General features: G+C 33.5%; 3 protein-coding genes across 3 annotated transcripts in view; 1 reads left to right on the forward strand and 2 right to left on the reverse strand.

Annotated features, from left to right (window-relative positions):
* The window catches only part of Hwt (SH2 domain-containing adapter heavyweight), a 251,558-nt gene that overhangs the window by 29,722 nt on the left and 196,350 nt on the right, over window positions 1-25,486 (forward strand). The window lies entirely within an intron of this gene.
* On the reverse strand, window positions 18,794-19,643 carry LOC141445828 (trypsin alpha-3-like). The gene is made up of 3 exons (XM_074111905.1): window positions 19,500-19,643; window positions 19,280-19,423; window positions 18,794-19,004 (listed from the first exon to the last, which is right to left on the reverse strand). Exons 1-3 carry the CDS (start codon window positions 19,566-19,568, stop codon window positions 18,861-18,863), a joined length of 357 nt encoding a protein of 118 aa, XP_073968006.1. The 5' UTR covers window positions 19,569-19,643; the 3' UTR covers window positions 18,794-18,860.
* Window positions 19,660-20,597, reverse strand: LOC139987169 (mite allergen Der p 3-like). Its single transcript, XM_072003127.1, has 4 exons — window positions 20,509-20,597; window positions 20,209-20,270; window positions 20,028-20,122; window positions 19,660-19,861 (listed from the first exon to the last, which is right to left on the reverse strand). Exons 1-4 carry the CDS (start codon window positions 20,558-20,560, stop codon window positions 19,675-19,677), a joined length of 396 nt encoding a protein of 131 aa, XP_071859228.1. The 5' UTR covers window positions 20,561-20,597; the 3' UTR covers window positions 19,660-19,674.

Genomic DNA, 25,486 nt, shown 5'->3' on the forward strand with positions numbered 1-25,486 from the left:
ATTCGAAGTATCCGCTCTTAAAATATCGATTTCTACAAAAGCGCAGACGGAATGAACGATTCAAAGGTTATCCGAGAAAACGAGGACTCTCCAGCGGAGAGTGTTCGTGTGAATTATTCGAGAGTGGAGTTTTCTTTTCTTTAGGAGGAAGGCTTGGATTTTCATGGAAACCGGAAGAAAAAGTGTCATTTCAAGAGGACGTGGTTCCTCAGAAGTAAGCCCTCTAAGTTCCTTTCTTGTCGCGTAGACACACCTAATTTCTGCACTTTTTACCTGCCAGTTGTAAGCAAATAAATTAATTTTTTACTTTTACACGAAATAGGGTAGCCTAAGTATTTGATTATTCGGACGCTTATAGGAACATCTTGAGATTTTACTAGCGTTCGTACGAGACCGATTATCGTGGTTGGTAAAATTTAAAACTAATTAAAATATTTATATAGAAGTTACAAGATATTTATTGCAAACATATATTATGTATTTAGTAAAAGATTAGTATAAATGGCCTGGTGCTTAAATGGTCATTTCAAACATAATACTAGTCAAATGCGGTCTTACCAAATACCGTGGACTATTAATATAACGAATAATCGACTGTTTAAATAATTTTGTAATCTCTGCGGAATGTATACTTGCGCTAACCATCTTATAGTTTCTATATACGTTTCCAGATTTGTTTCAAACTTTACGAATATCATCATCACGATAGTCGACTTTCATTACGGTGTTGATGAACTTTTACAATAATTCATACATAACACATAATATATTGCACGTGAAAATTTCCTGCGACGAGCGTTTAAGTACGTTGGTGAACCACTGTATAAGCTTGTAAATGCCTGTTATTATTCTTCTTATAATGGCCGCGTTGATCGGTAATTAAGAGTAGTAGCGGAGAATGCACATTGATCCTTTCTAGTGCGCCAGGTGGCACCGGAAACAGGAGCAACACGTGAAGCTCTCCCTCGAGAGAGGATGGCGTATTGATCCTTACAGCACTACCTGACCTGCTATCCTTTTTCAACTCAGTGCCATTATCCTTCCTAAATCTAGCGTCGGTAGGGCCATAATTGCATTTAGATTGATCGTATTAAGGCTTCGTTTATTTTCGAGCTTAATGCAGCAAACGGATGTGCAACTGGAAGAATTTCAATCGAGGCGTTTGGTAGTTTCTTAGATATCGAATCGAAGAAATTGCTCATTTCTCTAGCCGCGAGATAACAATTCCAACTAAATCGAGTAAATTTGGTGGTAACTGTACGCGAGTAACATCCAACTTACCGAAAGTCCTTTATCGAGACTTGGAACTGAAATATATATATTACATGAAGTTAACGAAGATATCGAAATTAATCTTCTTGCGTTACTAACGTCGAGACCACAATTTACGGCCATTTCACGTAGATATATGTCTTACATTCTTTACGGATCGATAATTCACGTAGGATATAGGATCCTTTCTGTTCTTTTACCGAATATCACGAACTGGTTGGATATGTTATATTTGATGAAACACTGTTCTGGATATTGAACATTTTTGCCTATGGATGAACTATAGACATTTTGTAGTCGTATTATTTAACACAATTTTTCTAACAGTTAGTCACGTGAATCACGTATACTTTTTTCGCGTTGGCGCTTAACCATTGGTTATTTATAGGCGCGTCTTTTCCAATTAGAACAATTTCTTTCTAGAAAGCAATTTTAAATTGACATGCAAGAATTTTATAATCTGCAGGTAAAGACGTATTTTTAACTGACTAATGTGCAATATATGAATTTCGCTCTAATATACGAAAATTGATATTGGAGATTGAATCTGCATATTTAGGAGATCTAGCATTAACGTATTTAATATCTTTCCAGGAATAAATTCATTTATTATGAGCTTCTTCTGACTCGATGTAAGAGGTTATTTAAGTAACCAATCAATTCCCTAAATTGTATCTATTAATGTCCAATTACTGCGATGGATTATTAATTATTCCAAAAGTGGAATGATTCATACAGTTGGATTATAGACCATTTATATCTCTTTTACGATCGTAGTTGGAAATAAATATCAAAAGAAAAAGGAATGATTCAAAGAGGACTCCGTTTTTTCCGCCATTCATTCTAATTATTTTTTACGTACGGAAAAAGAAGTATTCTTATTTAACAAAAAAATAAAAAAAAAGATGAACAGTGCATCGGAAAAATACAGACGTCGCTGCACGTGTGAAAAAAAAAATGCTTCTGAAAACGTAGTCCTCTTTGAACCATTCGTCTCTTCCCTCTAACATTCTTCTTCTACAATTACAATAAAAAATAAATATTCGATTTTTTACAGTTAGATGAACTCTGTATAATTCTGATAATGAATATTTTTGTAACCTACAGATAAGTTCCAAATTATTTAAACTATTCTTGTATCAACTATCTTTGGTCAATGCATAGTTTGCGATTACATCCATATTTTTGGAACTCAGAAATGGTTTCGTAATTATTTGAAATACATATAGCTGTATCAAGTGTCTAATAATTAATGCATAGCTACGATTACAGGTGACGATTAGCCGAATTAGTGAGATCGATGTAATTATACGGTGCATCGAACTCGGCTGAATTCTCGTATCCGCTTTTACATTCTTACGATATTCTCGTCATTCTTGGGAGCAAACATCTGTTACGAATCGGATACCTTTATTGATTATTCAAATTCAGAGCGGAGGACGAGAGAAGTAGAATAAATGCATGCATTAATTACGATGGCAAACGGCAACGAGTTTAGATTGATAAAACGATTATCGTGCACGTGATACTGTTAAGCTGCTATTTCTCGCTATTTGTCTGCATTCGTTATCGTAGAATATAAACAATGGAAGAAAGCTTCATAGTACTTATCTGTCAAACGATAGAAATTTTCAACGTCTGTTTCTTCTATACAGACACGTACGAAAATAGCTATATTTTGCCTCGTTAGGAATGCTTTGTGGATGTAAATAACATTTGCCTTCATCTCTTTGATACTTCTCTAAATGGAAATTACTTTCATTAAAGTGGAATTCCAGTTACTCAATTTGCGCTGTGAAAATAGACTTTCACATGTGCAATAATAGCTACTATTATACTTATCGTTGGTCTTATTGCACGTGTTCGTTACAATCTATGATAATTGTTCTTATCAAAATTTCATTTGCTATATATGAGTCTTACACTTTGATTTCAGAATCTGATATAGCTAAGAGATATAATAGACAAGATTTTTATAATAATCGATTAACTTTTCCTTCTTTCGATAGGCAATTGATTGACAGCACATTGAATTTCGAAGTTGACATTCTCTAAAAATCGAGGAACCTAACTTATCGTTTCTTCCAGCTATGCCCCTTATATACGATGCAATATATACGTGTAATAGATTAGATGGAAACATAATCTATAAATTGGAAATTTGAGAAAGATTAAGCAGCGATTATTCGCGTAATTTCTTTTTCTTATGTGTGAACGTCGTATTTTCTATTATCTTCCATTATTTGTCGCGTTTAATGAATATTCGATTGGCGGATATTCGATAGGAACTTCTATTCTGGCCGCTTATACCGCGCGATGTGCAAACCAGTGAAACAAATCCGAAGTGGCGATGTCATTACAGATTCAATTTTCCTGTACATAGAACGATAAATACATAGAGAAGAGGGGGAGGGGAGTAGGTGTATCGAAGCTTTGTCAAAAGAGCTGTCACTGATGTATATTCGAAAGTGGTTAACCGTTTGTACAGAGCGTTGCGGATATCTCTGTAACGATGGTTTTCAGCCGGCTCGAGTAAACACAAAGGTAAAATCAAAGGACGATTGATGATGTCGTGTATCCAATCCTCGGCTATTCGGTTCTCTATCAGCCGAGTGTATAAAATGCAATTTCGCGAAAGTAGAAAGGAATTAACGCGACGTGTAATTTTACTTTCGGGGAACAGCGAAAATAATAATTTGATTAAATTGTTGTTAATTCTGAAGAACGTTGTTCGTGGTAACTTGCAGTGTAAATGATGAATTTTGTTACGAGGTATAGGTATTGCGTTGCATGTTGAATATGTGACATGCTGAATACAAAAATGAATGAATTCATCGTATTTTATAATTTACTATAAAAGAAGCTTGGGGCTTTCATGGAAAATTCTAAGGTGCTTCGAAGAAAAGGAAAATTATACAAATTGATGTGAAAATCTGTATGAAGAGTAACTACATACTTAGCGATGTTAGTACTGGGTTTTTACTGATAGTAACACGTTCAAAGCTACTCTGTTCTACATTAGCCTACATTCTATGGTAATAAATACTTTTTATATAGAATGTGTTTCTACGTTGTACGCAATAAGATAAATCAATATATTTTGTGTTAATACTTAGCTGTAACAGCATATTATATTTCTTCAGATTTTCATTTGTGACACATAGGAGAACGGAATAAAAGTATATTTAATACAGTTGGAATTAATCATAATAAGAGGAATACAAATGTTAAAAATCTTCTCCTACGTATGGAAATATTTATTTCATTCTGTTTATCAATTTGTTCTACAACAGAAGCAAAATATTTCATTCGTTGGAGAACACGTTTCATAAATCAGAGCACGATCATGTGAAAGCTAAATATACGTTGGTACGAACTAAATATTTTTTCGTGTCACAGAAAATTATAGGCTTCGTACGACGGGATATTTTTATAACTGGTCCAAAGCACGAAACAATACCATGCTCGTTGAACACAACTCGCGCGAGAATCTATAATAGCCATTTGTAATAAACGTTGCGCGTAAAATTTTCATGCCACTGCCGAAAAATTTAGCGGTAGTTTGACTTGTCACTTTAAAATAGAATATTCTGTCAGCTTCGTAAATTCGCATCATTTGTATATACATATAACGATATTTGCAACGACTAACAAGGTATTTACACGGCATCGACTGCTTTCAAATAAATCACAGTGAATACAAACAGAACAAAACAGACACAAACGTATCAAAGAACGTGTTACGATGAAACTGATTCAACTCAGTGGAATCGGCATCATACCGATTTATCTCCATAAAGATGCTACCAAATCAATTCGACTTAATGCAGTCGATACCAAATCAATTCAACTCGATGACAATGGTACCAAACCGACTCGGCTCGATGAAAACGGTACCAGAACGATTCGACTTGATGAAAACGGTACCAGAACGACTCGATTTGATGAAGAGGGCATCAGATCCACTCAATTCGATGAGGATGGTGCTGCACCGATCGAAGTTGGTATAGATAGTAGGTATACGATATTAGTGATGATTCTACTTATCAAATAGACTGCGAATTTTTATGCAAATTTATATCTTCATGGATATAGCCGAAGAAATAGGACGCGAATAGATACAGTACAACAAACAGATACGTTAAAAGAATTTAAAATAATATTCGGTATAAGTACTAGAATAGTAAGTAAAAGAATACAATATAATAAATAAATATTATATGATATTAACTATATAATATTAGCTAGAATTTAAAAAAATACCGCTTCTAGAGTATAAAGTGAAAAATTTGCCTGGCTGGAAAAATTGCATCTATTGCACTCTCTATATTGTTGCAAATTATTTGCAATTCAGCGGATTTTGTACTTTTAAATTCCCTGTAAATGCATATATATTCGCAGTGTCGATATTTTGATTCATAAAATACCTCGCTTTTTAGCTCCTTATAATTTGCAAAGTTTCTGCGCTCTTTTTAGAATTAGAGTTCTAATTATCGTAATAGGATCATGCTACATTTAAATTATCGTATCAAATACACGCGTAAAAATATACTATGCTGTGGCATTAGATCAGTTACGATAGTAATTCTATGTGTTCAAAACTTTCTGTATTGCTATTGATGATTCTGTGGTTTGTGTATGTATTGATACGAAGGTTTCTATGCTTGTGTGAGTTTGTGTACCTTTGAAATTCTATGTGTCGCGCTCAACAGATCTAAACTATAGTGTGTTGCTAGTAGTAAATCCGACGTTGTCGTATCGGCTTCACTGGACTTTGTGGAACATATGGACGTCGATATATTAGCGGTCACTTGCTTTGCTTCCTGCGTACTCAGAATTGCTTGTATCAATTTTACTGTTATCTATATTTTCTAATTAGCCTTACGTCACGCTTCGCTATTTCACAACATCCTTTAGTTTTCCACTCACATTCAATCACGGTAATTTGTGGTGTTTTTAATTGAATTATTCTTCACGCCATGTATAATGTAAATTTGTATATTTCTGTATAATATTTCACGAGTCTATCTGACACGGAATTTTCATTTCTTTCTATTTTGAAAAACACGTTAAATACGTCGTCATCTTCCGCTTTTCATTATTGTATTTTGTTAGGTATTACAGCTGGCAAACGTAATTCTAAGACATAAATTATGTCTGAAATTTATAGAAAGCTTCGTTGGTTTTGTCATTTATTTTCATAAATATTACAAGAGTTCTATTTTTGAGCTGCATCTCGTACACACTGACAAAGTTTGATAGTCAAGCACAAATTGACGATCATTCCGAGTTTTCCTGTTAGAAATAGTTATGAAAGGATCATTCGAAGCGGATGTAACTTTCGTTGGAGTCGCCGGTAAGAAATCTGGAAAATATATCTCAAAAGTTATTTTGACTTCGTCGAAGTTTACGTAGCATTCTAACAGGATCAGAGCGGGAAGTTTCATAAATACTTCGCAGTATGCGCTGAAATGCCAAGATTTTCTTATGATCATCGAAATCTTCGAAAAGGATATTTTTATATAAAAGCAAAGTTTCTCTTTCTATAATAATATCTTACATAAATAATCTATTGTTCCTAATTAACCAACTAGTTTTGATTATCCTATCTACGAAGAGAACCTTGAGATTTTATATTATTTTACACTTAACTGTAATGTCTTAAATAATTTAAATTACTACGGTAATTAAGTTTTTAATTTCTATGAATTTTGTCTATTAAATAAAATTGGAAAGATCAATTCTAGGATTCACGTTGATCAGATATCTTTTATTCCTTTTTATCAATTCACAATGTTGTAGATATCTTTCTCTCGTAACACCCTGTATACTTGACGAGATACAACGAGAGAAACAGCAATTTTTCTTTTAGTCGATCATTAGAATCTTCGTTAAACTGAAAGTACCACGAAAAATATGTACAGCACAAACACAAACGAATAACGCCACAGAAATTACAAGCATCTGGCTGCATACTTTAAACTTAGACTTTCACAGCGGATCAACGTTGATGCTTGGCTCGTGTTGCACAACGCTCGCGCCTTTAGATAGCCCGCAGTATCCTGCAAAACTTTACAAGGCCTGAAGCTATTTTCTGGACTTATGAAAGCTCCGTACGACGTATCCAAAAGTGGCGAAAGATGTTTTGTATCTCATACTTTGCTGTATATCGCTTAAACTTTCAACGAAGGGTTTTACAAGATGGAAGAGGAAAAAAGCGACTTCGTAAAGAAAGCTCCGTCGCTTTACTCTGATTCCTTATTTTCGCTAATTCGAGGCAATGTATCTTAATTTGATTAAATAATAAAGTTAATTAACAGGTCATAAATACAAAGAAATTTTAAGCATAAGTGATTTAACACCTTGAGGTCAATTTTTAAATTTCAAATTAATTATACACGAAATAAGCTCGTGGCTCGAACTATACATTATTTATGCGTTATCTATTGTGTATTAGATACATTGAAAATTCCAGGACAAGTTATAAATAAATTGTGTTTAGTTCTCTTCAACCCAAAAATACATTTACAGTATCCAGTTATAGTTTAGGTAAATCTACCTATCAGAAATATTTCTTAATAAAAAAATTATTATTTGTCAACTGATAGAACAAGTCGACGTATGACTTTCATTATATTAAATTCTCTCTATCTCTTTCGTCTTCTTGTACGTCGGTTGAACGGTGTATCGAGTAGTTTCTCCGCGGAGAGAATTCCGGCGAAGAAAGAAAGGGAAAAAGGGAAGATTCATTTAGTGAATGTGAAAGGGCCAGTAAAAGCCACGTTTACACGGAAAGAAGCAGAGAGCTAATTGTTAGAAGTAAAATAATCAAGGTGCAGTTTTATGTCTCAATAAAATAAATACCTAAATTCACCTCGTAAAATACACTGTACTAAAAAAAAAAAAAAAAAAAAAAGAAAGAAAAACAGTAGGCATAAATCAATCTCCGTCAAAGCATAGCTTTTTAGTATATACGTCGCATACATATCGAAATTAATTCTTGGCGCTGTGACGTAAAAATATCGATGATAACGATAGCACGTTGATCTTGTTCAACTTTTATTTACCGGAACAACATTCTTGTTAGATGATTCACGAAATAGCAGAAAAGGAAAAGGAAAGTTCACCAACAATTCATTGGTTGGATTGTAGCATAAGAGAAACTGCGACTACGCCATTATCAGCACGTATGAGGATTTCAAAGTACCTGGATCATGGCCAATTCTGCCGCAAATGCTCTCCCCGAACTGTCCTTTACGATTTGTCATCCTATCGCTCGAATTCAATCCAATCCATTACACTCGCGTATTACAGAAATTGCCTTAGCTATATCTGGCCCTTTCGATTTCTCGTGTCCAAATTTTTTTGTCCCTGTGACTCGACTATATGCTTTTCTTTTAAAATTCACTTCTTCGAATTCTTCTTTTCTAATTATTATAACATCTTTTATTTTAAATATAATAATTAATTTATTCTAATAATAATCTATTTATTAATAATTAATATCTAATAATGCGTTTCAATTTTCTCTTTTTCCAAGATTGACAAGGATGTAGATGCTTTTGACAAAATTAACGTTCAGTTTTATTGCGATCGAATTATGATTGCATATACCTTTAATTTATTCTCATCGTATCATTTTAATTATGATTATTCAGTTAGATTAGGAAATTTACGATTAGTCATGTGGTTTCACCATGACGAAGATCGACTACATTTGTCGATTAATACGAGACAACATCTAAATCGAATCTTAGGCGAAAGATGGATAGGATTAGGAGGACCAATAGAGTAGCCTTCTCAATCACTTGACTCCAATTTTCTAGATATCTTCTTGCGAGAATATCTAAAGAGTTTAATCTACTTATCAGCAATAAATAACGTGATAAATTTACGACTACGAGTGGTACACGAAAGGAGTGCTCTTGAAAAAAATCGGCGATTTATGTTTCCCAGACGTTGACCTTTTGTAGATTGAGATGGACGGAGGACGCAGCAAATTTCTTTTTTGCGAATGTGAAAGCGAATTTTTATGTTGTTCATCGAAAGGATTGACTTTCGGATTTACGTATCGAGTTGAGTAATAAGTTCGTTTCTTATTCATCTTATTTAAAAATTGTTAGAAGCAAGTGAAGAAACATCTGTTTAAACTCTTTAACGAGAGATTTACGTTTATAAGAAAGTGAAACAAATAACTTACTCTTTGATTATATTTAGGTAGGTTTTATATAAAAGTAATAAGACTAGATGTACTTTATCAAAAAAAAAAAAAAACCTCAATGAATTTATCATTCAACCTAATATATTGGTCAGAGATCACTTTGTAGTTGACGAAGTTTTAAATTCATTCTTTCGTGACATCCTATCTACCATTGAAATTTATCTACGAGAAAAGCAATATCTAGAATACATATGTGATAAGTATGAAACGCAAGTGGAACGAAATAGTTGAGAGTAATAGACCATTAGCATTACCTTGGAGGGTTCACTGATGGAATGACCAACCGATCGATATGCTGGGACAGATGCGAAAGTGCATCGTCCGTGATGTTGGCGTAGGTCCAACAGCTTCTAAGCTGTTGTAGATGCTGACGGCAGTACAAAGATTTTTTCCTCGGGAAGGTCTTCTTGTTTGTCACAAATACTGGAACGAAGATAAGAATCTCTTAACTTGATAACTGTTATGATTGTTCTACTTAATGCAAAAAGATTTCTTATTTAAACGTTTTTATAGTAAAGTTTTGCTATTTCTTTTATAATTATTTTTTTAAATCTCTGGTTATCTTCAGTTTTCAGTATTCTTAACAGATTCAATTGTTTTTAAACGAAACATTTATCATATTATAAAATAACTTTGTCTATTGTTTCTAATTATATCGTAGAAAGATTGTATTTAGTTAAATCCTAAAGTTACGGTCCACATAACTTAGATCGCTTTTCGGGCAACATATTTCCGGAATAGGTTGATGTAATAAACAACATATCCTCATTAAGCTGAATATTGTTTACTGAATAAAAAAATCAATATTCTCTTCCCTTAGCGATCACCAGACTGAATTATGTCGATATATGAACATGACATTGATGTTCTAAAATAACTATCTCGCCAACAGCAACATAAAAAGCTGCAATTCACTTAACGAGAGTTAGTTCTGAAAAGCAGCTATAACAAAGGTTACAAAGCCATATTAAAACCTGTTTGGACCTATGAGATCCAACTATGGGGAACAGCGAGCAACTCCAACATAGAAATTCTCCAACGATTCCAATCAAAAACTCTAAGATCTTTAATAGACGCACCGTGGTATGTTATCAACGAAAGAATACATCGCGACCTTGAGATACCCACAGTCAAAGGAGAAATAATCAAGTTCAGAAACAGATATAACATAAGAGATAACAACCATCAAAACCCGTTAGTTACCCAATTACTTGACACGACGGATCAGATCCGCAGATTAAAAAGGAAATATCTCTTAGATTGAAGCATTAGATTCAACTAGAATCAAACATACTATAAACTTTTATAATCCAAGTTACAGTACCACGCCAAAAGAATTTACTTAAAATTCCGTATGAGAATTGATTTAAAATAATCTACTAAATAAAAAAAAAAAAAAAAACAAAGGTTATTTTATATATTTTGTTACATTGAAGATTATTTTATCCAACGATCAAATACGATTTAGATCACATTAGAATTGATAATAATATCGATTCTACTATGTTGCAATCTCATTTTTAACTACTAGAATATATTTCACAATTTCAAAAATTATCAAGGGAAATTATCACGCTTCGTTTATGTAGGTTTTCCATTATACGTCTGATGAATATAAAGTGTAGAATACAAGAAATATTGTAATATGTATTTTTAATGACAAATGTTTTAAAGAAAGCAATTGAGATAAATATTTTATTTGGTCGTGACGACATGAAGAGAGGAAAATGAAAACTCCTTTGGGAATAAATACGTGGGAATGGTTCTTGTAAGTCAACAGAGAACCATCATACATTGGTGAGCTTGAAACCCTTCGGAACCTCATATACTTTCACGTATTGAAGGTCTCGAAAGCTTCGGGAATCTCACGATAAAGAGGTGTGTGCCTTTTTCATTGCGAATGTTCTGAAACTCGAGCCCGGATGAAAAGCTTCAGATCGATTGATGATTAAAGACGTTTCGAAACACGGTTTCCCAGTATCGAATAAACTCTTCAGTGCCAATGCTATCTTTGTAAAATGTTTATTACATAACATCCCTAATTGATGTAGGGATTATTATCGACTATGCTACGATACACAATATGTTTGTACAATTAATAATTACGAGTCAATATATGTTGCGTGTACATGTATTATCTCCATGTATTATTGTTAATTAGGAAAATACTAAAATGTTCATGCAATTCGATGTTTGGTCTGTAAACTATCATGATGTATAAACGTTAATGGTTTGTAACGATGTTGTAATTGGTTAATTATAATTACTAATCTCACAAGAATATTCAGATTAAACATCGACGTTACGCAATATGTTTTGTAATTTACATAATACTTGTAGTATTATTGACGAAAAACTCGCGAAAACTTGACTAAACTACGTAAACGAAAACGAAAAATTTACTATTCGCTCAGGTTTCTACTATTTCGGTCTTACAATTTTTGAACGATTATTAAATGATGCTTTAGAGATGTAAAATTTCCATTCGACGAGCACAAAAATACTCCCTTTACTGTAATTATTCGAGCGTCGTAGAAATAGATTTAAAATTTAAGAAGAGAGCGTAGCACGGAAATACGGAGTAAATGTTGTTTCTCCGCGTTAAATATTATAATGTAATCCCTTCTCTCGAGTTTAAAGTCTCGCTAAAACGCTTATTTTTCTCGGGGCGCGGAACGTGTTAAGCCGAGGTGAATTGAAAGTTACAGCCTCCCAGCGCGGTTAGAGATCCGCGTGTTGCCGAATAAACACGCGGAAATAAGTTCCTTGCGGGTAATGTAATTGAAGTTGAACCAGCCTTATAAATACGGACGAGTAAGTTTCTCATGCGTATTGTGACTTAACAATTACGCATGACTCTCTTGAGAATATTGTCGCGCCGGAGGATTTACGAAATGAACCTTGAACTGTAAGAAATCACGAGATTGTTTATTTTAAGATCGCCATTGCGTTAAGTACAAACTGCTTGAATTTATACGAGGAAAACATTGGAAAAAACCAGTCCAATCAGTTGCCTGTTGCACCGAGCCGTTCTATAGCTTCCGTCTATTTCGTTGTTTTTTTTCCTTGGCAAACAAATGATCCTCCGATTCGTTACTTTGCCAGCGAACTTTCTTAATTAGTATATAGAGGAAGTTTGTAACTCATAGCGTTCGCGATGAAGTTTCGAACGTTACGTGTAGTTTTCGTTTTTTCTTGGTTTTGTTTCCTTAATTCGAATTTATCGTGTCAAACCGCGAATGTTTACGCGAATTAACGTTTTTATGAACGTTACTAAAGTAATGAAATCTGAGCAGATTGTTTCGCTCACTAACTATTCTAAGTAGATTTCGATTTAATTTTAACTTATTTTTGTTAACTTTTAATTTTAATAATATGTTGTTGTTCAACGATCGTTTGTTAAATATATAAAGTTAATATATAGAACTCTGTTTTACTTCTTAATATAAAGTTATGTTAAATCATTTGAATCAATTATGTTACTTCGTTTAATGAAAGAGGCAGATTATGTTTATTATATTTCCAGCGAATGCAATATCTAGTAATATCGTAAAATTAGTTTAACGTACTTATTAGTTATAAAAGAGTTTGGTGAAACGTCACGGAACTTGATAATTTCCTTTTTTAACGCGTTTTAACGTCGTTATAAAACGAGAATACACGTTTCAACCGCTTTGATGTTGCCACGAAGCTTTCCTTCATATGATTTCATGGCTTTTCTGATTTTTAATTTAATAAATATACGTTATACGTGTATCACTATGAACATGATAATTTTACTATAAATTTTCGATTTTTACCTTTTCTTAATGTTCATCAGGAACTTATAACAAAGTTTAGACTCCTTTTTACTTGGCTGAAGTTACCAACGACATCGTCGATGATGAAAAGTATACTTTAAGGTACTTTCTTTCAGAATAAAGGTTCGTAAACGCGTACGAGAATTGTATGCAATTTTACTACAGTCTTTGAACTATCGTAAAGTATAAAAACAGTGTACCTTCAGCTATTACGTACGTTTTTACGAATGTACTGAAACAGCAGAGTTATAAAATTACAGACGTTCCGCGCAAACGACAGTTTGTTTTCAACATGAACTTGTTACAATACAAAACGTTAAATGCCGCTCCTTGTCACTTGTAATTATTTATAAATATAAGCAACACATTTTCTGATGATTTATAGATACAATATGAAATGTATTACCAAGTATTAGGTTGTCCGAAAAGTGTCTTTCTTTCTTTTTCTTTTTCTACAAACTTTCTACTTTATACAAACGTGAAACCAAGTCTGTGAAATGTCGCGGTGTTTATCTCAACAGAACAAAATGGATCGTACGTAATTCGACAAAATAATATAAAACAAAAAACATAAAAGGAAAGAAACTTTTTGGACAACCTAATATCTTACGGTTTCCATTGTTTTTAATTTTACTCGTTTTTAATAATTACTGTAAATTTTTAGTCTTTTGGCAATTTAAAAACAATACACCGATTAAATGTTCACGTTATTCCATAATCAACGTAGAATGCTTATATAGGTATAATGTAAAATAAATTTAACCATCGAAGCATTCCACATTGATTATGAAATAATGTAAACATTTAACCGATGTATTTTATATATATATATATTATATTATATTAAAAAACTTAATATATTTTAATATATTTGTATATTAAAAAACTTCAAATTCTATTTAATGATATATATATTTGAAGTTTTTTCGATAATCCAAGGAGTTAATTTATACATTTAACATTATTACTTTTGCTTTATTCAAATATGAACATTGAGTAATCACTTAATCTAGAAGTGTACAGTAATTATACAATTTATAAACGCAGTTGTTTTTACATAATCACGGCTTTAATTTGTAGGAATTGGGATAAAATTTATGATGGATTTCAATTATATTCTTCGAGAGAGGTTTAACGAGATTGAACAGCATTTTTGTCGAATTCTCATCATGCGGCTTGAAAGCATTCAATGTCTGTGAATCGTTCAATCCGTGTACCTTTTCCGCAGAAGTGAATGAACTTTTAAAGGGTTATAGATCGAAAGGGTTACGTATTTCTCTCGAGGGAACTTCTCAGATTGTATTTTTAATGTAGACTCTACTTATTCAAATTACTCGCATAGTTATCATTCATAGGGAAACTCTTCGTTTAAACCTAACAATTTTATGCGTCAAGATTTTTTCAAAACACTAAAAGCTTTTTTTTTATTGAAACGAAAGTGAGATTGAGACATGAAAATTCGAGAAGCAACGAGATCCTAATGAATTCGTTATGTTAACTTCTTTCTATAAATTACTCCATGAGAAAAAAATTCCAGTAGATCCACTGATATCTAATGACATTCAAGATAAAAGAATTCTTGCCCGCTCTATCTACCATTTACGTTAACACTCGATTACATTTTATATCGAAAGAGACCAAATCAATCAAATAATTCGTTTCGTACTTTTATTATAGTATTTTAACGAAACATTTATCATTATATCTATATTTATACAAAATTGTTGTCAAATCAATTTTTTCTTTCGAATAATATAAATAACGTATGAATATGGTTAATAGACAAATGGCAGGTTGAAGGTATCTTTGAAATTCGATAATCTCCGAACTGAACCATTGTATACGAATATTTGCTCGAATGTCTTCGAATAGTGATTTTCGGTTGGATGACTACATTGCACCATTTCGCTGGTTTGCACTGGCTCGCGTTTCGATTTTCCACCGAAATACAATCGACTAGTTCAGTTTGTCTACGATCCCAATCGGCCATAGTGCTTTTTCAATGGTAGTTTCCAAATAAAAATGAGAATCCTATTCCCGAAATTGTTTTCTTGCAGGAGAATCGATATTTCTATTTTTTTAAGCGATCTTTCTTTTGATCTTTTCATTTGATCCTTCTCTATGGTTTTTCATTTCTTTAACATTTAAATTCGTTAAGAAATCTCAATATCCATAAACTATAAATAGTTTATCTCACGAGTCAAAAAATCTATCAAATTTTTGCGCTGATTCATAAGCAAAGTGATTTTTAACGTCGAATGAACGCAAAATTAACCGTGAGTGAATATTACATTATTGTTATCGAATATCGAACCTACTCGTAAGTTGATAACGGACGAATAGTTTAATACACACGCAGTGTGTTCATTTTAAACATATGCACGTGATTTTGTCTGTATGTATCAGAAATACGAAAAAATATTTCAGTCGGAAGTCGTTTGACTTCATGGGGGAAACTTGATAAGATATTTCGATTTTTTCTTACATTCTTATTTAAAGAAATTGCAATCCCAAGATAACTTTTTTAAATGAAACTATACATTCTTTCATACACAACTCGATGCATTTTTTAATTCTCTACAAAAACATATTAATCAATTTGGGTCGAGAAACGATTAGCCAAAAAGATATTTTAACTTCAATCTTGCAAAACTTATCATATGAAAGACAAGATAAAACATAAACATAAAAACACTACGTTTTTTTACTTGTTCTTCAATAAAGAATCAGAAAAAGGCATTGAGTCGCGTATAAAAACATGTGTGTTTTTATTTTAAAAAGTTACATCTCTTTAAATAAGAATATAAAATATACCGAAATGTAGCATCGTGGACGAAAGGCCTAAGAGATATCGGGCGAACTATAAACAATGTGGCGAGAAAGCCGAAGTGGTGACAGGCCTGACAATATGTCGTCGGTCCTTCAATCGAATAGTTTCGCGAAAAAGGCCTACATGACCCTGGCCACGAGCGGTTGCGGAACACATGCGTGGTGGTGCTAAGACAAAAGACAAAGGGATGCTAAGGGACAAAGACGAATTAACAATCAATGTCAGTTGAGAAACCAGAGTGTTAGTTGAGAAGCCAGAGAGTGTGAATCGAGGAGTCAGGGAGACAGTGTTGCTAGTGTCACGTAAAATAAAAAAGAAATCGAAGATGAAAATAAAAAAAGAGAGAATCTATTTGCTAACACCTTGTTTACACTAATGACAGTTTACTTCCAAACTCCAGCCGTGACTTTCCAAGACTGAAGCTCTTACAACTCGACTTTCGATCGGATCCGATTCTTTTTCCTTTGTCATTCCTCAATATCCTCATTATCCACGCGTTTATTAGGTTGTCACGCACGCTTTCTCGTTCATTCGGCGGAAGGACCGTTGGGATATTGATGACTCATTAGGCACTTCGCTTCGGCGATATATTGTTGCCGAGTGCCGCCACATTTTTATTTTCGTCATCAGCTCATCGGTTTTGAAGTGCACCGGTCGTAACACTAGCGTTGTCGAGAGAGTGTGGTCCGCGTGAGAGAGAGAGAGGTTGAGTCATAACACAACTATTAACTTTCTTTTTATTACACTTTATTATGCACTTAATAGTAACAATTGAGCATACACTGAATTGACACGTATAAATTACACTTTACTCTAAGAACTTTATATAGATTAAGTGGGCGATTGATCTAAGGGTAGAAACCCGGTAAAGAGATATTGACTGTTCGAAAAATGGAAAATCAATAAAGTTTAGTCACGATGTTGTGGCGGAGGAAAGCTAGTGATGGGTGGGTCGAAGGACACGAGAAGAGCTGATTTATTAAGGACAAGTTTTCATCAGGAGAATGAGGGAAATAGACTTCACTGTCAATTGGCTAGTTTTCTAGGTTGGTGGGTGAGGAAGGGTGCTAACGGAAGATACCGTACGTGAGAAAAACTAACTTTCCCGTATCTTCTCGTAGTAGGCGAAGATGTAAAGAACATAAAAGACGCTTGTTTGGTCCGAAGGACCTTAACCATGAAAATGCCAAGATTTATGGTGAGTCCTTAAGAATATTGAGAGTACGTAGCAAGGATGTGTGGATATCTGATTGCCATCTTGCCCTCGGTGTGTGGCCTGGTCTCTGATGTGGATTGGGATCTGGATTGAGATGTGGTTGATGTTATAGATTCGTGGTAACGAGAGTTGCAAATTAACTATCTAGTTGTCTTAATTATAATACGTTATTGTGTTATTAATTATAATACGATAAACAATCATTGCTTCCTGTTTAATCCACTTATTGTAAATAAACTAATTGTAGTAAAGATTCTACAGAAATATCTTATTAAGTTTACCCCACGAAATCAAACGACTTCCAACTGAAAAATTTTTTCGTATTTCTGATACTATGTTTTTTTAGATTAATAATCACCTGCATATGTACTCGTAGAGTAATAATCACGTGTATACATTTAAAACGAATATACTGTATATCTGATACAGGTAAACCTTAACAATTTTACAAGGGTTTGGGTATCTGTAACTGTATTTTCGTCCAGTCGCGGGGAGACGGTCGCGTTGTAGCGCGTCAACGGGAGTCGTAAATTGCCGCTACGATTGCACGAATCGACACCACGAGCAGGGCGATCCCCTTATTTCTTTTGGGAGAATAGGGAGTGATTGGGTTGGAATATAACTGGACTTCACAGTTATATAATATATGTACATTTATTTACACTAGATTACAATAATTATAACGTGAACCGAACGTGTTTGAATTCGTCGTGTCGGAAAGCACCGTGATGGACCCGAAGGTTGATCGATTTGATAGTTAGAGCACCGAGAATTTAACTGAATGAGTTATGTTAGAACTTGACTGCCCGATGAGTGTTAGAATAGAGAACTTGACTGTCCGAGGGATATTAGAACAGTGATTGACCCGTCTCGTACTATTTAAGAAAAAAGCTCGATGTGGGTGTATCCTTGTTGAACTAAGAACGCGGATTCGTAGTTCACACTTTTCGGTAGAAAAGTGAGGGTAACGATCCGCGATGTCCATTGGTTCTAGCCAATGTTGACCATCTCGCGCGACGTAACAGTAACTGAATTGCGAGTTGATACTTGCTAAGCGATAGTTGATCTTTGATCTGAATATCACTCGCAACTTTCCATACGCCAATGATGTGTCTTCTCCTGATACGGGTTCAGCGTTATCTGAACTTACGCGGGTATTCACCTTTCTGGAAAGGTCGCGGTATTTCTCCAGGTCATAGACTTCGGCAACTTGCACCATTACATGTGTTTTCCAATAACCGTTCAGAAATTGCGAGTTTATAACACGTCTCAGGTTATTGAGTGCGAATAAATGAGAATTGAAAACAGTGTGATGTCTATCGTTCTTCTTTAAAAATTTAAGATTTCAACTCAAAAATGGCCTTCTTTAAGTTTGTGCCATAATTTATACTGACGAAGACTCCGCGTAATCCTTTAGTGTGTTCCGAACGGAACATTTTTGTTTAAGAACGATCTAACTAAAGGGAGAGTATGAATTGACCTATCGCAATATCGTGCGTTATTTAAAAAATTGCGAATCTATTATACTGCGTGTTCATTTATCCAATTAAGATACGAGCTAACTCGCGTGTACACCGATGGATATACGACATTCGCGCAATTCATTGACCAAGAGACGATTCCATGAAGTTTTCCATTCACCATTAAAGGACCACCGGAATCACCCTAAAAGAACACGTTCAATTTTTGTTTTCATTATAAATAGAGTAATTAGACTGCGAATGTTCATGGAAATTTCTATTTCTTTAATTAGAGAAGTAGAATTTACTTATGTAAAATGCGATACTTTCGACCAATTTTATGTATCTTTGCATATTATGTACGTTCTATACATTTTTGCAATTTTAAACTCACTGTAAATGCATGAACATCCGCAGTCTAAATGTATAAGAATATGTAATTAGAAGATTAGTTATTAAATCGATAGTTGGAATATTTACATCGCAATGTCCTTTCACAGTGGTATTATCGTACGCACAGAGCTGTGTGTTGTGGATAACGTTCTTATACATTTGGTTGCAGTAATTTTGGTCAGCTACTTTGATATCCACCCAGTGCAAAAGCTTTGTCATTTCTCCTTCGTACTATAAATTATAATTAAAAATTATAAATATTGCAATTATCGTTAATAAAATTCATCGTCATATCGATTAAAATTACCGTGAGTGTACCAAATCCAGAAACTATAGCTGGATCGTTAGTTTTGGCGATTTCTCCGGGGGAGGGCATTGGCACGAAAGATACTAAAATAGACTTCACGAAAGGTTCTTTCACCTGTACGAAATTCTTTCTAATTAATTTAATCGTAACTCGAATTTCTATACTTATTTCGAGTTTAAAGAATTTGCACACATGTGTGTGTCATAATAAAATTACATGCCTTGAGTAGAGCAATGTCGTTCGCATAGGCATCTGTAGCATTATAATTTTCATGAACATAAGCGGTCTCGATCTGATGTTTCGAAGTTGGCATTCGTAGATCAACTACACCAGCAACAACTACCACCAATTCCACCGGTAGCCTGTAGTCAAATCGTATTTTAATCGAGGATTCTTTATTATTTACCTGTATGAAGATTTCGTGGTTTACTAGACGATTAAGTAATAGCAAATAGTTGATTTATTTATGCTAATCCGTCGATGTCGATCGAGTTGAAAAGAGAAATAAATTTGTTGTTTCTTTCTTACGCTGTGACACAATGAGCAGCAGTTATAACGTAATGTTCGTTGAGAATAGATCCGCCACAGAAGTGAAACATAATTTTTGCTACTTGCAGCGATACCTGATTACAATTGAAATCATTTTACAGACTTTCTTTTGTCTTGAATAATTTCATGAAATATATCTTATAGGAAAATAGAAATATACCTGGTAAGGAATTTCACCTGGTTTCGCTACCTTTCCGTTTATGATTCTTGCCGTGGGTCCAGCTGTGATAATAGCAGTAATAATTAGCATAAAATTATATCATCCTATTGGAAAATAATATAGTACAAAATTCCATGGTTATAAATATAACTTTGTGAACTTACAAAAGGATTATAATTATTGAAAAGAACAATAGAGAATTCTGTACAATTCTAAAAAAAGGATAGTGAAATTATTTATAAAACATTAAAGTATAATAGTAAGTATTAACTATGGAAGATATTGTACGATTATATTTACCATTTGTCAAAGCGATCAAAGGTAAAAGCAAAAGTATACTGAATTTCGCCATCTTGTCCTTTCAACAATGTTACTCCAATATGCCTTCCATCTATATATATGTATGCTGATTTTAAAGATTAGATAAATTTACAATAATCATCGATAGCAGATATGTCATTATTCGTATAAATTATTTCTTCAAGAGGAGTTAGATAATGTTAGATTAGAAGTTAGATAGACATAATATAGATAACACATCAACGTAGTATAATAATAACAATAATATAATATAAATATAGATTATAATATTATATAATACATACAATAATAACAATATATATAACAACGTATAATATAACGTATGTATATATTGTATAGACAAATAACAACACCTGTTGGTTTTACAATTGTCAAGACGCGTAATCTTCATCACAGAGCATACTGGCAATCGAAAAAGTATCTGTGACGCAAAACAGATTTCCAGGTATAAAATCTTTTCCTTGCTTTGTATTCGAGAGACGTGTTAAATCGCACGTATGTAGAAAAGGAAAAACAGGAAGAGGCAGTAAAACAGGACTACTATATTATAGCAATCGTTTTTCTCTTTCGTTGAAACGAAGAAGAAACGCTTATCGTCGATTTTTGAGTTTTCATGGCTGAATTGCTTAGCAGATACGTGTCTCTAAGTATATATACACACAAATCGTGTCTTCTGAAAAAGTATTTCGACGCTTCTCATCTAGTTTCGTCGGGAATTTTATGCTCCATTGATAACGTTTGAAGAGATTGGTGCAGAGGATATGGAAATTTATATTCTGATTTAGAACTTATTTCTACTTTCTACTTATTTAAATTTTTCTTTTACGTTACGTAGTTTGCATAGATATTACTTTTCTGAAACGTTAAAATTGTTTAGTGTTTTATCAGAAACCATTTTTCCAGAAGTTCATATAGAAGAGAAAGTATCTAATACTGGAGCTACTGACCTAATTTTTCTCTAAAGGCTTGGAAGTAGAACAACATTTTTTTAAATAAAAATTATTGGATTTATGTAATCATTTTATTCTACAAAAGAGCTGTCGCAATATTATCCTTCTTTCATACCGAATAAATTTTGTTTGGGAATTTCAATTTCCATAGTTGCAAACATACTCAAAGTGAAAATTGCTAACAGGATTGAAATAAAATGACGAGAATAAATATCATATTTCCATCTGAATAGAAGCGACATTAATTTTCCCAGTTGCGATATTAAGTCTGTTGAAAATGCGTACATATTTTTAACAGTAACAACAAATTTTTAACTTGTCAAATTGACAGGTTATTCTAGCGTTAACGTATTAACGTGTAAGGTTCTAAGATACAAGTTACCGTATTCTCAGATTCTCGATGAAATGACTTGCAGCGTTCACGAGGTATTGAAACACATCTGGCAAAGTTTTACAGAAATCTAACTCAGACGTGCAGCCTTGACAAAGAGTATTAACGTGTTCTCAAATCCTTCGTGAAACTAGCTACGATATTCGCGAAGCGTCGAAACACTTTTACGGAAGGGTACGGATTACGAAAGTTTAACTCGAATCCAACTCAGACATGATGTACCGAGTGCGTTAGAATGCTGAAACAATTTTAACAAAACCAACTATGTAATTTGCAATGTGTTAAAATTGTTTTTTTTTTAGTAGGGTAGAAATTAGGTCTGAGAGCTTCGAACGTATTTATAGCTAGAATGTTTATCGATGTTCTTTGCCAATTCGTACGAAGAGAATTGAGGAGATCGAACGAAACATAAAATCCGTATTAACATAGAGAAGTAACGTTTTTATTCAAATAATATTATACTTCTATGTTAATTTTATATAAAAATTGTCAGAGGAGAATTGAAAATAATTTATATCCGGTATGATAAAACATCATTGCATATATTTTAATTGCTTTTATTACTTCTAGTTTAGTGAATATGCAGATCTCGTGCATTGTAATATATAAATCCAATCGCACAGCCGTAATCATCTTTCAGACGCACCAAATTGCTAGAGCGTTAACTCAGGAATGATATGTCGAGCATTATTGGATTTTCAGCTGTGAGGAAATTAACAGTAATCCGGCAGCACCATTGAAATAATAATTTAAATGCATATGATAAAATTCATCAAATTTAATGCAGTAACGAAGTAACTTTTGACAATAAATTCTCCGTCTTTTATCGAAATTGCTAATGAAATGTCGTCCAATATCAATCAATCGTAATATTTTCTTTAAATTCATATATGAGGTTATTAGCAATACGAAGGTATCGAAGTAAACTTCTTAAACGTTTCTTTACGAGGTAGAAGTTTTTACGTCGGAACACGTTTCTCTACCTTTTTCCTTCATTTTTCCTCGAGGCTTGCAGTCGTTAAAAAATGAAGGGAGGAAATAAATTATTGGCGCGAGTGCGACACTCTCGGCTTCGTTTAATCGATTACGTGCTCCGTCGGAAAATTATTATATCACCGATTACGCCATTTGATTGTGCGAAAGGGGGAAAAACGACGTGAGAACATAGGCATCGACGCGTGTGTAATAAGGCAATTGAAGATCACAGAAGAAAAATATCGCTTGTTAGGCTTCGCGTATAATGTTTCGAATGTGCTGAATGATCATTTTGATTGTGTCATATTGAAACGAAGAACAATATTTTTGAAAATTTGGCATCTCGTTCATTTCATCAGTGTTTGTTTTTGTATAATTTTATACAATTTAATCGTATCAATTTTCTAACATTTGTCTGTGCGATAATTATTTACAGATTAATTAATGTATCGTTGTATACGTATCATTTTAAAACTAAGAATTTTCCTATAAATTTTCTTTCATATTAAAATTCCCTTGACGTTCAAATCAGAAAATCAAAAGAATTTTTTTTTTTTTCATCCTCCTATTTGAAACAAAAAATGTGATTTATCGTCTCTGTTTCCTCTGTGATCAAAATTTTCGTTTGCACAATTCGGTTTTCATAGAGGGAATATGAAAAAAAAAAAGAATTCAAAGGAAGGAATTAGGTAACAGTAAATTGACATTGATTTAAATACCGCGGGTTACGCCAAGAGAGACAGAGAACTCGTCGAGGAACATTTATCGTGGTAGCTTCGAAACGTCGATTTCTAGCGAAATTGCGATAAAGAGTGAATAAAGCAGGTGAAATAGAATCGTGGAACGCTGTAAAATTGCGTGTGTCATTCGCTCGATCGAAATCGAACGGGCAATGTCGAGGTCTGCGGAGTTCGATGACGATTGAACGATTTCGAACGCTTAGGGCGATTCGGCGTTACGCACATAACCGTCGAGAAGGGTTGGCATCGATCTTCCTTGAATACCCAGTTTTCGTTTATTTCAGACTTTACGAAGAAATTTGTAATATACGGAGAAATTTAATTAAAAGACAGTAAAAAGAAAATAGCGAAGAGCAAAGTAAAATTTATCTTTGCTCTATTGGCAGTTTATCTTTCGTATTAGCTGCAATTATAGAAATAGTAGATTCTGCAAATTTATTTTGTAGTCTGGATAAAGAAATTCATCGAATAATTACGAATCTTTTATATTTGAGAGACACATTCTTTCTGTCGCTTTAAAACAAAGCACGTTCTTAGCTTTTAATCTATCCGCGGAAAATTCTACTGTTTCTGACTTATAATTTCATTCGTATTTCGTTTATATTCTTTTTGAATTTCTCTAAATACCTGTCGTAAACAGATGACAAAAATACAAATAAAAACGAAGCAAAAATATCGTGAGGTATGTTTATTCTAATTGTTTGCATTTGGAAAGAACGATCTATGAAAATGTGTCTGTACTTGAAAAATTGAGAATAATTTTCTTAACAATTTACAGTTAATTATGTTAAATAATACAGTTAAAATTGGCTGACAGGTTTATTCAAGTAGCATGCGAATTTCTTTTATGTATACTTCTAAATATAACATTACTGAATTAATTCGTTATCAGTGTTCAAATAAAAGGTATCACAAATGGAAACATTTCTTTTCCATTCAATCAAACGTTTAGCTCGTACAAAATACGAGAAACGGATATGTCGATACGGTGCCGATCAGTCGTGTTCTGAAAAACGCGGAAAACGTTTTAATTGTAAAGGAAAACATTTTACATTGGCGCGAATGAAACGTGAAATGACACACAGGCGCGTGAGGGACATCGGCTTTCGCAATGGAACGATTCCATTTGTCTACCTCTGGAACACGAATCCGTGGAGTTGCTCTGTTCCTTCATCACGCGCCAGTGACAGCTTGATATCTCACGTGAACTGGATGCTTATGTATACTGTCGCACGAGTTATTGATTTCGCATTTTTCGCTGTTTGATGCCTCGCTTTTGAAAGATTGATAGATAAAACGCATCACGGCTATGCGAATTTTTTCTTTGTTTCCAATCAACGAAGAAGACCGAAACTCATACAGACGTATAGTATCGAGTTAAAGTTTTAGATTACTCGCTGAAAGAAAATGTTTTATTGATTGGTGTGCATGTTGAATCTTAATAAAATTTTTGTCCTGTAGCTAATTCGCAATTATATTAAGGAAGATTATTATGATATTATAAATAGTTATTGTTAGAATTTAATCTTGAAGTTAAGATTAATAATCTGTGGAAGACACAATGTTTGTGTTGAAATAATGTTCAGTGATGTTTATTAAACAGAATTACAGAACCTGATGTATATAAGCGAGTGATATAATTAACAACGTATGGAAGAATTGTTGATTGTTGGCTAGTTACTCTCAGACTAGATTTAGGTAGTGACCCATGATCCCTTAAATATTTTGAACCCCACTCTCTATACAGTAATAAGTATGACCTGTGTAAGTGTCCTGTTCAAATGCCTGTGTGGGTGTCTGTGTAAGAGTACTTATGTCTATGCGTGAAATATCGTTGTATCCCAACAGTTATAATTGTTGTAACAGAAAGACAACATTTTGAAAATTTGTTCTTAATACCC

This window comes from Bombus fervidus, chromosome 1 (genome assembly GCF_041682495.2).
Source record: "Bombus fervidus isolate BK054 chromosome 1, iyBomFerv1, whole genome shotgun sequence".
Taxonomy (NCBI): Eukaryota; Metazoa; Arthropoda; class Insecta; order Hymenoptera; family Apidae; genus Bombus; species Bombus fervidus.

What these genes read in the sequence shown, in the direction of transcription:
- LOC141445828 (XM_074111905.1), bottom strand. Translation starts at nt 19,568, where the DNA reads ATGCCCTCCCCCGGAGAAATCGCCAAAACTAACGATCCAGCTATAGTT. An exon ending in CTGGATTTGGTACACTCACG is followed by an intron (nt 19,424 to 19,499) that starts GTAATTTTAATC and finishes TATAATTTATAG; the next exon opens with TACGAAGGAGAAATGACAAA. An exon ending in CTGTGAAAGGACATTGCGAT is followed by an intron (nt 19,005 to 19,279) that starts GTAAATATTCCA and finishes GTGTTCTTTTAG; the next exon opens with GGTGATTCCGGTGGTCCTTT.
- LOC139987169 (XM_072003127.1), bottom strand. Translation starts at nt 20,560, where the DNA reads ATGGCGAAATTCAGTATACTTTTGCTTTTACCTTTGATCGCTTTGACA. An exon ending in TTTGATCGCTTTGACAAATG is followed by an intron (nt 20,271 to 20,508) that starts GTAAATATAATC and finishes CTATTATCACAG; the next exon opens with CTGGACCCACGGCAAGAATC. An exon ending in GCTGCTCATTGTGTCACAGC is followed by an intron (nt 19,862 to 20,027) that starts GTAAGAAAGAAA and finishes ATTTGACTACAG; the next exon opens with GCTACCGGTGGAATTGGTGG.